Source organism: Cervus elaphus, chromosome 12 (genome assembly GCF_910594005.1).
Source record: "Cervus elaphus chromosome 12, mCerEla1.1, whole genome shotgun sequence".
Classification (NCBI taxonomy): Eukaryota; Metazoa; Chordata; class Mammalia; order Artiodactyla; family Cervidae; genus Cervus; species Cervus elaphus.
This window is the reverse complement of record NC_057826.1, coordinates 28,962,145-28,974,777: the sequence shown is the minus strand read 5'-3', so window position 1 is coordinate 28,974,777 and position 12,633 is coordinate 28,962,145. Positions and strand designations below refer to the sequence as shown.

Here is a 12,633-nt window from a genome sequence, read left to right as displayed (position 1 = left end):
TAGTTTAAAATCAGGAATTCTGTTGTGTAGTTATTAATGAACCAGGGCTTGAGTGATTAAGGAATCCTTATATCTATTTATTTAGATTAATTCAGATGGTGTCTAGTCGCTTCAGTTGTGTCCAACTCTTTGTGACCCTATGGATTGACTATAGCCTGCCAGGCTTCTCTGTCCATGGGATTCTCTAGTCAAGAATACTCAAGTGGGTTGCATGCCCTCCTCCAGGGGATCTTCCCAATCTAGGGATCAAACCCGCATCTTTCTCTGATTGTGATTTTGCCATTTTTGTCTTTTAGCCCTTCTAAGAAAAGGATGCAGAATGTAACCAATACAGCAATTGCTTTAAGTTTTCTTATTTATTTTGTATCTGCACTCTTTGGGTACCTCACTTTTTATGGTAAGTATATTGTTTCATTATAGATGACAATATAAGTTGTTCTGTAGTTGATCTCACACCTGAATATGGGCTTTGTTTCTGCCTTTCATTAGCAAGTTAATTTGTTCAGGCTGCCAGAATTTAGTGCACTACTGTGGTAGCTCTACAGGTCTTCATTTTCTTTCTTTCAAGAGTGGATCAAGTTCAAGATTGATAACTTCATATGAAAATTTTCTTAAACACCTAAAAATAAAATATTGGGCTGAGAAACACTGAAGTCTTTCTATGAGGGAAAAAAAAAGTACAATAATGATTTTATTTTTTTTAATTGAGATTTCAATATTTTAGACTCTAGTTCAGCAGTTTGGGAGCTTGAGAGAATCAGTCATCTTAATGGCAAAAGAACAAATCAAGGAAGGAAAGTTTCATACTGGACTGTAGTTGTACACCTGGGTCAGAGACCTCTGCCTTCAGACTTAATTCACATAGTTCTGTGGTGTGTATTCTGTGCTTTGCCATGACCTTTCTCCCTAAATTCTTAAAAGATTCTTCTAAACTCATAAAACTGAAATTTTCTTTTATTTTTGAAAAGTTATATGCGTAGTGTGTTTTCTCTCTTCTGATAAGAACCTCAAGAAAAACTTAAAAGTCTCAAACAAGAGAAAAACTTGTAAGCTCTCTTGTTTAATTTGCAAACACACTTGTTTAATTTGTAAAGAAACGCATAACAAATTACACTCAATTTGTCAAATTCTTGAATGCACTTTTCAGTTTATGAATGTTCTTATAACAACACTCTAGATAGATGGCTACTATTATTCTTGTGACATTTAGCTGTTTTGACACTGATTTCATGGTGAGTGGCCTTGTGTATGTGTGTTTCAGGTTTTAGACATTCACAGTGAATTGTAATGGTTTGCCTACCTCTCAGATATTTTTCAGCTCTGACAAGTTTTTGAATATTTACTTGCATAGCCACTTTCCTAAGCCCAGTGGAAAGGGTCTGGATTTTGAAACCCAACAAATATGGTTCAAAAAACCACTTTGCTCTAACTAGCTATGTGACCTTGAACAGGGTACTTCACCTTACACTATCTTCATCTCATCATCTGTAAGACAGGGATAATTGTATAGAGTTGTATTGAAGAGGAAATGAATTGTATGTAAAATGCCTGTTACAGTATCTGGGATACAGCAGTCTTCTACATAGGAGGGCTCCTGCTGGTGCTGTATTATGAGTATTGTTTTCATCATCATTGCAATTATTTCATAATTTCAGGTGCTCTTTTTTCAGCACTATACTTCTCTTCTTACTCTCATTAATAAAGTCTAATTTAAATATGATAACTTCTGTATATTATTATTATTAGTGTATCATCTTGGAGTTTTCAGTGTGTGAGAAAGTTAAAATTGCTCTCTGTAGTCCTTTTCTGGCTAACTCTACATCATTTCAACAGTAATAAAAGCAATTGATGAATCGAAATCTGCTCTTGCACTTTAGTACTGTGTCGGCTAAGAGTGGTAGAGCTCTGCACACCATCAGGAAGAGCGTACTTCCTACTTCCAACATGAGCATGGATACACTACAGGGAAAGCTAAGACAAATTGTTAAATGTGTTTTGATCATTTTTAGGGAAACAGCATTTTTGAAATACATGAACTATTTTTGGTTGTTAGGTTTGTTTTTGTATAGTAAGAGCACAGTAAGACCTTTCTGTAGCAATGAGATACTCCAGCAGGAACTTTGTTGGGAATTCAGCAAAGACTTTGTAGAATGGCTGTATGTTTTTATAAACTGAAATTGTCACCTGGCACAAATACTGTTCTAGTTCAGTTCAGTTCAGTCGCTCAGTCGTGTCCGACTCTTTGCAACCCCATGAACCACACGGCACACCAGGCCTCCCTGTCCATCACCAACTGCCAGAGTCTACCCAAAGCCATGTCCATCAAGTTGGTGATGCCATCCAACCATCTCGTCCTCTGTTGTCCCCTTCTCCTCCTGCCCCCAATCCCTCCCAGCATCAGGGTCTTTTCCTGATGAGTCAACTCCTCACATCAGGTGGCCAAAATATTGGACTTTCAGCTTCAACGTCAGTCCTTCCAATGAACACCCAGGACTGATCTTCTTTAGGATGGACTGGTTGGATCTCCTTGCAGTCCAAGGGACTCTCAAGAGTCTTCTCCAACACCACAGTTCAAAAGCATCAATTCTTTGGCGCTCAGCTTTCTTTATAGTCCAACTCTCATATCCATACATGACCACTGGAAAAACCATAGCCTTGACTAGATGGACCTTTGTGGACTAAGTAATGTCTCTGCTTTTTAATATGTTGTCTAAGTTGGTCATGACTTTCCTTCCAAGGAGTAAGCGTCTTTTAATTTCATGGCTGCAATCACCATCTGCAGTGATTTTGGAGCCCCAAAAAATAAAGTCAGCCACTGTTTCCACATCTATTTGCCATGAAGTGATGGGACTGGATGCCATGATCTTAGTTTTCTGAATGTTCTAGTTAGGGATTTTCAAAATCGAGAAAAGGTCCAAAAAATGTGCCTCCTTTTATTCCCTATGGATAAACAGAACTATCTGGAGGAAACCTCAAATGCCTACCAATTTCCAGGATAGCCGAAAAATAGTTATGTAAAAATTACCATGAGATGTTAGGAGCTGTGTTAAATTGTACAAAAGCTTAGATTGAAGGGGAAGTGGAGAAAGGATGGATTTTAATACATCTGTTGAAGTAACATTTATTATGTAAGAGCCAGGTGTTTTACATACATTGCCTAACTCATACCTTACAACTCTGCAAGATACGGGTTCAAATAGGTTGGGCACCTTGGCTAGTACCTGCAGTTAACGAAGAATGAGTTGGGATTTGAATCCAGTTCTGACTCTCTCCAGAACCAATGCCTGTATTTCTGTGCTACCTCCTCAGGAATTATGCCATAGAATCCATTTTCCCATCATTCTCAGAGTGAACTTTTGGAAAAACCTGGCTCACTTAAGTTCCAGGTATATCTCTGTCTACCTACCTACCTGCCTACCTACTTATCTGTCTTTGCTTGAACACAAGAGACTGTATATTTTCATCATGTACGTGAAATGTTTCCTACACAGGGATTTTCTTGGTTATCAAGTAAAAGTTGTTGTCTCTGACTTAACCCTTCTCCACTGATGGAAATTCTTCAGAATATCCACATTTTAGAACAGTACATCTAAGAAAAATCACATAGTAGGTTGGTAGGTAGGTGATAGATAGATAGAAGGAAAGAGAGAGTGATATAAAAGTAATTCCTTCTCCAAAGACAGAAGAAGATTCAGGAATTGGTTTGCTGTTCACTGTGTTTTCTTTTTGGCACTGAAAATCTTTTACAGTATTTTTCTGTTGCAATAGCAGTAGCTCTCAGTCTTTCAGAAAGAAATTGCTGATAGAACCTGAGCCCTTATCAGAAGGGCTTGTCGCAAATTAAGGCCTGGGTGGAGTGACCTGTCCAACAATAGTGGCATGTGTCCTGTGTCTCCTGAATATTAGTCCAGTGATCTTTCACTTATTCTGCAGTAATCTTTAAAACTTCATCCCCTGTTTGACAGTGTATATTAAACAGGACAGCCACCTGGCTTCAGTAGAATATATATCTTGCAGAAATCACTGTTAGGTCCTTCCTGAGATTTGTAGAGATTTGTCTGAATCCGGAGAAGTGTGCTGTCCTCTATCCCTTACACATGTTAAGGCTCAGCTAAGAACACAGAACTGACTGGTTCAGGGAAAAGCCTTTTATCTCGGGAAAGTAGATATGTGACAGGTATTTTGAATTTGTAATAAATCTAGCTCCTCAGACTTCTGGAGCTGCTTGGGGTCCTTTTATTCAGTGTTCTCAAGGCTCAGTTAATATCTAAATTTTGTCAGGTTAAAGGGACCAAAAAGTATGTACCTAGATTAATGATATTGATTCTGATTACAGATGTTGAAGCATTATAAGGTGAGGAATAAAATGTTCCTCTGGTGAGCAGGCCAATACCCAAATGTTGTGTAATAACCAGACCATTTTAAAAGTCTGCAAAGTTGTTAAGCAATAAGTGTTAATAACTTGTTTTTATGATTCAGAAAGTGAAAATAAAATAGTTTGCCATGTTTCTCCAAAGACTCACAAGTATCTCTCATATTTGGGACTGGAATTCAGCTTTCCTGGCTCTTCTTAATTTCTTGCCTGGTCCATTAGTCCCACATTATGTCAAATATGTCTTTGATTCTTTCCACAACTGGTTTCTATCCCGTTTCCATTGTTACTAATCTAGTTCAGATTCTCGTTACTTCTCAGTGATTATGACAGTAGCCTTCTGTTAGTCCTGTTTTGGATCTCTTTTTCTTCCAGTCTGTCTTCCTACTTAGTTTAAATCATAAGTCTTCAGAAGCCATTGCATCTCTGTGGCCTACCAGATTGAGTCCTGACCCTACAGATAGCTCTGTTGCTGGGTCGTTCATGCATTTCCAGCCTTATCACCCATCGCTGTTGGCTCTATAGTGCAGTCTTTCAGCCTCTCTAGTGCTCCTGGGTTGCTCGTTTTCTCAAATGCAAATTCCCTCTGTTGCTTGGTGGCTTCTGCTTGTGCTGGTTCTTGCTTCCAGAGAGAATTTCTCCCTCAACATCTTTGAGTGTGAGCACACATAGGTTAATTAATGTCATGCTCTCAGTAAACCCATAGGTCAACATATTACTGTCCCCATTTTACAGATGTAAATACCAAGAGACTCAAAGTTAAGTTGCTCCTATGTAGTAGATTTTGGATCTTGGTCTTTTCAACCCCAGAATTCAAGTCCCTCTTCTACTATCTTGCTGCTCACTATCTCAGGATGACTGTCTTCAGGTTTTCCTGAATTTCTTTCATGTTCATCCCAAAGCCATAGTTATCTTTCCCTGTTCAAAATCAGCATAGCTCTTTGTTTAGACTTTCTGCCACTTAAGTGTGAATCTGTGTTTATACACTTTCTGTTGTATGTATGTGTCTTTCATCTTATCACCCTTTAAATTTTAAAGTCTTTGAAAACAGAGTTGTGTTTGATTTGTTTTATAACTTTCTCCAAAGTGCTTTCCCAAAGCATTTGGTCTCAAATTAAAAAACAAAAACCACAACTGTATTTTAAGTAGAAACTCATCTTTCCGTACGCGGCAGTGATACAAAGTTCTCTTGAGTACTCACTCTTCACAGCCCTCGTCTGGCTTGGGGTGAGGAAGACATAAGGATAGAAGCAACACCAGGGAGCAAACATGGTCTGCTTGTTCGGATTCTGTTGCTGACTACCACACCAGCTTCCTGAGGGAGCCATTGCCTTAGCACTGCATTCTCTTTTATGAAACACAAATCTATAGATGAAATGTTGATGAAGCATGTAACATGCATGAGACTATAAGGTCCTAGAAAACATTGTGACATTAAGGAAAGGCTTTGGCATCAAAAAATTTGGATGTACAGTCCTCCCCCTTTGTCTTGTATCATTTGGGGCGAGTCAGTTAATATTTTTAACCTGGTGGTTTAGTCACCAAGTCATGTGCGACTCTTGCGACCCCATGGACTGTAGCCTGCCAGGCTCCTCTGTCCATGGTATTCTCCAGGCAAGAATATTGGAGCGGGTTGCCATAGCTACTATCTTATATTGTTATCATAGGGACCAAATTCAGTAGTACACATGAAAGCACTTTACAAAATAACATAGATGTTGCTTAAAACTTTCAGATTATGGAAAAGTTCTAAAGAGATTTTTTTTTTTGAGATTTAAAAAAAAATAAATATATTCATTGTCATGATTTTAGAGAGTCTGCCTGGGCTAATTTCTAGTTTCATTAAAAGAAAAGACAAGTTTCGAGAAGATGTTTGACTAATGTGTCTGTGTTTTGTAGGATAGGAAAAAGGCCAGAGATGGATTTGGTACTAGGAATCCAAAATCTGTTAAGATATATTTGTGCAAAGGAAAATAATGTTGCTATTATTAACATCTCAGTAGTTTATAATGGGATCCTTATTTTTTTTTTAATTTGCAGACAATGTGGCGTCAGAATTACTGCAAGGTTACAGTAAATACTTGCCACATGATGTTGTCATCATGACTGTGAAGTTATGCATACTATTTTCTGTGCTTTTGACAGTCCCTCTAATCCACTTCCCTGTAAGTACTCTTCAAGGTTTTGTTCCTCGGTGTTGCAGCTCCCTAATATGGCAACACTAATTCTTTACAGACTAGAATGTTTGAATCACATCTAGTCTTGTATATCTTATTCATTTGTCAAGGAATTGATCAAAGACCTCATACTTGCATATGGCCCCATGAAAGCACAAAAATAACAGTGAACCACTAAACTAATTTGTGCTTTTTCAGATTTAGTTTAGATTTATGCTTTCCCACAGCATTGTTTCCAATTTAGAGACTATAGTTGTTCTAAAGTTTTGGGGTTTTTTTTTCCCCTTTAATTCTGTATTCAAAAGAATGTGTATGAAGAAGAAAAAGTCAAGTCAGCAAAAGTAAGCTCCTTCTGGTTTATTGGGAATTTATTTAGTTTAATCTTAGTCACAAATTTTATTTGCTCTGGAATTATAGTTAAGGGGCAGAATGGATCTTCATTCTGCATTAGTTGCGATATGTAAGAATCTTAAGAATTTCTGGGAAAATAGAAACATAAGCTTTGGGTACAAATGCTTCTACACGAATATCTTGAATCCCTAAACAGTGAGTTCCTGAAGACCTGAGCCTTCCCGATTTTTGCCTCCTTCCTGTGTGAACTGCAGCGCCAGGAGTGCAGTGGGGGTTGGAGAGTTTTGGGGCTGTGACCGCCTGTTGCCCACCTTGGCAGTGGAAACATCATGGACTAGTTTTCTTATTTACATGCTGTGAAACAATAATATAACATAAAACAATAAATGGAATTTCTTTACTATGGCATGACTTTTGTTTATGTTTTGAGCCATTTGTTCTTTTATCTGTTGAATTTCATGAAAATGATACCCTGAGATTTCTTCACACAGTGTTATGGTTAGTAATTTTGAAAATTATGCAACCTAAAGAAATTGCATGTGACGATTTTTTCAAGAATTAAACCAAGACAATTTTTATGAAGCTCACACAGATAGGTACATTTCTTAGTTTATGTGCAATAAATACTTTACAGTACAGTTTAGGCTATATTTTTGGCATCTAAATGGTTTGGAATATCATAGTAACCGTGCCATACATGGGTTTCCCTAAGCAAGTAGTTTGGCTTTGACACTTCCTCTTTGCTTAAATCTGTTTCTTTTTCTGTTTTACAGGCAAGGAAAGCTTTAATGATGATGTTTTTTTCCAATTTTCCATTCTCATGGATTCGCCATTCTTTGATCACTCTAGCTCTCAATATTATCATTGTTTTACTGGCAATATATGTTCCTGACATTAGGAATGTATTTGGTATAGTTGGTAAGTTTTCTGTTTCAAAAATTGTTTTCTGAAATAGGTAAAATTGTCTTCCAGTCTCACATCTGAATCTGGCATTATTCTTTTTTTTTTCTTCCCACTTTAAGGTTCCAGTACATCAACGTGTTTGATTTTTGTGTTCCCAGGACTGTTTTATCTTAAAATGAGCAGAGAGGATTTTCTCTCACGGAAAAAGTTGGGGGTAGGTTGGGTTTTGTTTGTTTCTTTTAAGAATCTTATTTTAAGAAATAATTTGTCATTTTTTAATTAAGTCTTTTACCTACATCAAAAAAAGTTAATATATTTTGAACTATATGCATTATTGGAGAGGGTGAAGGTTTTAAAAAATACTTCTAATTTTTCTTTATCTTTTTCCTTATTTCCACAGGCATTTGTTTTGCTCATCTTTGGTATTTTGGTTGGTAATTTTAGTTTAGCACTCATTATTTTTAATTGGATTAATAAATGAAAGAAATTATTTTCCTACTTCCTATGAAGAATATTTTACCTCCTTATGCAAAAAGGAATGATTATGGAAGGCACCTTGGATGAATCCTCTTTATATGGGTTAACATTTTTGCAAACATAATAGAAAAGCAGAACAAAACAAGAGTGGGTAGGAGAAAGTAGATGTAGCAGTTTTAATCAAAATAAGAAACAAACTCAAAGTGCTCTTAAATATGTTGAACATCTTTATGAGTTTATTTTTTTGAATTAATAGGGTAGTTTTAATGTTTACAGAGATAACTGAGCAGAAAGTACAGAGAGTTCTCATATATTCCCTCATTCTAGCACACCCATAGTTTCCCATATTACTAACATCTTGCATTAGTGAGGTACATTTGTTATACTTGATGAGCCAATATTGATATATTATTATTAACTGAAGTTCATGGTTTACATTAGGGTTCGCTTTTGATGCAAGCATTGGCAACCACAAATCTTTTTACTGTCTCCATAAAAACCATGAGCCTTTCCCCATGAGCCTTTCCTAAAACATTGTTTGGTGGAATCATGCAGTATCTAACCTTTCAGACTGGCTTCTTTCACTTAGCAATATGTGTTTAAGTTTGCTCTATGTCTCTTCATAACTTGATAGCTTTTTTTTTAGAATCACTGATAGTATTCCATTGTATGGATGTACCACAATTTGGGGCTTCCCAAGTGGTGCTAGTGGTAAAGAACCTGCCTGCCAATGCAGGAGACTGAGAGACCCATTCCTGGGGCGGGAAGATCCCCTGAAGGAGGGCATGGCAACCCACTCCAGTGTCCTTGCCTGAAGAATCCCATGGACAGAGGAGCCTGGTGGGCTACAGTCCATGGGGTCGCAAAGAGTTGGACATGACTGAGCAACTTAGCACATGTGCACCACAGTTTGTTTTTTCTTTCACCTGTTGAATGACCTCTTGTTTGCTTTCAAATTTTGACATTTGTGAATACAGCTGTTATAAACATTTGTAGGCAAATTTTTGTGTGGACAGAGATTTTCAGCTTGTTTGGGTTCATACCAATACCAGAGACTTTGCTTCTTAGCAGTTGCTGCATGGTGTGGTAGAATATTTAGTCTTGTAAGAAACTGCCTAACAGCCTTCCAAAGTGGGCTGTAACATTTTGCAGTCCTGCCAGCAATGTGTCAGAGTTCCTGTTGTTGCATATCCTCGCCAGCATCAGGTGTTGTCAGTATTTTGTATTTTCACCATTCTAATAGTGGGTGTGCAGTTGTAATATCTCATTTTTGTTTTAATTTGCATTTCCCTAATGACAGGTGATGTTGAACATGCTTATTTACCATCTGTGTATTTTCTTTGGTGAGGTTCTGATTTTTAAAATTGGGTTGTTTTTCACTGTTGAGTCTTGAGCATTCTTTATGTATTTTAGATACCAATTCTTTATCAGATATGTCTTTTGCAAAGATTTTCTCCCAGTTTGTGGGTTGTGTTTTCATTCTCTTAGCAGCATCTTTCACTGAGAAGTTTTTTAATGTTATTAAATATATTGAGATAATTTTTTGTTTCTTTGTTTTTTTTTTAACAAATCAGTGCATTGTTTATATACAAAATTAAATCTTAGTTCATGCGTTAATGTCAACATTAGTCACTCATAACAAAACTATGGGATTATTTCACTTGGTATTTTGCCCTGACTCCAAATCCTGACTAAGAAACTTACGATTTTCCTCTGTTATGCAGTATGAGATAGAGCTGTGATGACTGGCTGTGGATTTGAAAGTTCTCTGAGCCTTCTCATTTGTCACTAAAACATGTGACTTTCTACTTGACAGACAGAGACAAATATTGATGATGTATATCATATTTTGTTTGGAAGTTATAGATCATTCCCACCTTCCCATTGCTGTGGCTTATTCCTGGTTGGAAACCAGCAGCTAGGTTCCCCCTCCCCCACCACCCTGGGGCGTGTTCTGTGTAAAGGCGCCTTGTTAGCAGCCTGCCAAAGCCAGGGTATATCAGTAAAATGTAATCCTGCCCCTGAGCACATGTAAAGTAGAGAATTACATGCAAACTGCCAATTTGCATGTATGAAAACACACACTTTTGCAGGTGCCCCCTTGCTTCCCGCTTAGGAAATGGACTGAAAAATTGATAACTGAGCTGCTCTTTTGAGTTCAGATATCTCTCTGGCAACTTGCGATCAGCATGGTGTAATGGAAAAACTCTAAGTTTGGGGTTAGAAAGACATAAATGAAAATCTCAGTGAGTTTAGACAAACTACTTAACCTCTCTAAACCTCTACTTTCACATAGGTATTAAATGGAGTTAATACCAATTATACAGGGTTGTGTTGAGAGGATTAAATGACCTTGTATAAATTAGGTGCAGACCAAAACAGGCTCTCTTAATAGATTGGATATTTATCACCTTTTTTTCCATCCCTTCACCTTGACCTGTAAAATGAATTTGCTTTCGGACAAGGACATGGAATTTCTCTTCCATCTTGCACAACTATTATGTTTAGAATCTTTCTAGCCATCACTCACAGGAGAACTGGCCCCATGTGCATTCCTTTTAGTGCTTTCCCACATTTCTATGGGAAATTATAGATCCAAATACAAATAGGTGTTCAGCTGCTAAAATAAATCTAACTCCAATAATACCAAAATAACCCTAAGTCTGCAGCAGATGCAAGGATGTCCCCAGGGGCAGATGTTAAGCGTGATGACAGGTGGGCATCAATTAATATATTTGTCACCTGCTCACGAGATGGGATCATGGGAGGTTTGGCAAAGGGACAAGTAACCTATTTAACTGCCCAAAACTTAGTTAATACCAAGAGAAATTATTTGTAGAGCTGTTTATTTTTATTTTACTTTCACGTTCTGCCTAATCTAGTTGCCTGTTTGGATTCGTAACTTTTCCCTATGAGTTTGGAGGAAGCTAGTAAGATGATTGGTAAAAAGCAGTGCCCCCTTCATCAGGATTTCACATAAAACCTTGTTCAAGTACTCCTCAGCATTTTTCCTGGGAAATATAGGCCTTCTCATTTTGGGCTTAATGTTCATAATTTATTAGGTAATAACTATTTAAAATAAAACTAAGTAAAGCACAAAATCTGTATTTTTCTAACACTTGGAGCCTTGTTTGCTAAATTAAAAGACGAAGTGCTGAGACTATAAATTACTTTCATATGTTGAAGGTGAATGTTTAAATTGTACTTTTTTTTTCAGAGAATGTTTACTCATGAGCTTAGCATTTAAATGGTTAAAACAAGCCTTTGAAGTTAACACTCCATTAAGATGAATGGGGGTAGTTCACACCTCTGCTGGCGCTGTATTATTTCAGTCTGGCTGTGGAGAAAACAAGACAGCAATAGGGTGATTTACTGTGTGAAGGCCCTTTAAACACCCAGGTCTGGAAATCTTTGTCGTTTTTTTCTTTTCCATCTAGAAAGAGAATCTGAAATACAGCACAATTTAGGTTTAGAATTGAAGTCTTGAAAGTAAAATAGCATAGGTTCTGTACTCTCTGGAAATTCCTAACTGGCATTTGGTGGGTAGCTAGTTACCAGGTCAGCCCAACCTCTCTGGCTTTGTTTGCTTCTGTACCCTCATGTTTCTTCCTATCACGGTACCCTTTAAATTTAAGCTTGGTACCCTGGTATACAGGGCTTCTCAGGTGGCCCAGAGGTAAAGAATCCGCTTGCCAATGCAGGAGATACGGATTTGATCCCCGGCTCAGGAAGATCCCCAGAGGAGGAAATGACAACCCACTCCATACTCTTAACTGGAAAAATCGCATGGACAGAGTGGCCTGGCAGGCTACAGTCCATAGGGTCATGAAGAGTCAGACATGACTGAGCACAGATGCACACAGCTTGTTATATTCACCAATGGAAAAGCAGAAACAAACTATCCATTTTTGGGTTAAACTTTACACATGCCTTTAAGTGAGTTATGAGCTTTTCATTGACCTTTGTGTGCTCCTAAAAAATTTTCATCTTTGCAAAATCTCATGTTCTATATTTGCCTAAATATAAAGCATTCAACTTTAAGAATTTTTTTCTTCCCCATTTTTTGGGGGGAAGGAGTGGTGGGTTAAAGTGAGCACAGATCAGCTGGGAAAGATTCACTTCTTTCTCGGTGTGTCCTTTGCACCAATACAGTTGTATGTGAAATATGTATTCTCCCCATCGGTGGAAGGGCTATAGCCATTTGACCCTGAAATGATTTGTTTTAGGAATAAGATTACGTGAGCACAAATGAAATGGTGAGCATTGTATGAGATGTTAATGAATGTGAAAGATCAGATTTTTCTCTTCTGCTTTTTCTGCCCTGTGTATTTGCAGGAGCAGGTTCCTAGACAA

At 37.5% G+C, this 12,633-nt stretch overlaps 1 protein-coding gene across 3 annotated transcripts in view; it reads left to right on the top strand.

The window, feature by feature from the left end:
• Positions 1–9,819, top strand: part of SLC38A6 (solute carrier family 38 member 6) — a 69,817-nt gene extending 59,998 nt beyond the window's left edge. For 2 of the 3 annotated variants that reach the window (XM_043920667.1, XM_043920669.1), the window contains 5 exons: positions 297–397; positions 6,413–6,537; positions 7,674–7,818; positions 7,923–8,017; positions 8,204–9,819. In XM_043920667.1, the coding sequence (XP_043776602.1) occupies positions 297–397; positions 6,413–6,537; positions 7,674–7,818; positions 7,923–8,017; positions 8,204–8,284 (547 nt within the window). In that variant the 3' untranslated portion in view covers positions 8,285–9,819. The remainder of the gene's footprint in view (positions 1–296; positions 398–6,412; positions 6,538–7,673; positions 7,819–7,922; positions 8,018–8,203) is intronic. The other variant, XM_043920668.1, reaches the window with a different exon arrangement.
• Positions 9,820–12,633: the final 2,814 nt, after the last annotated feature.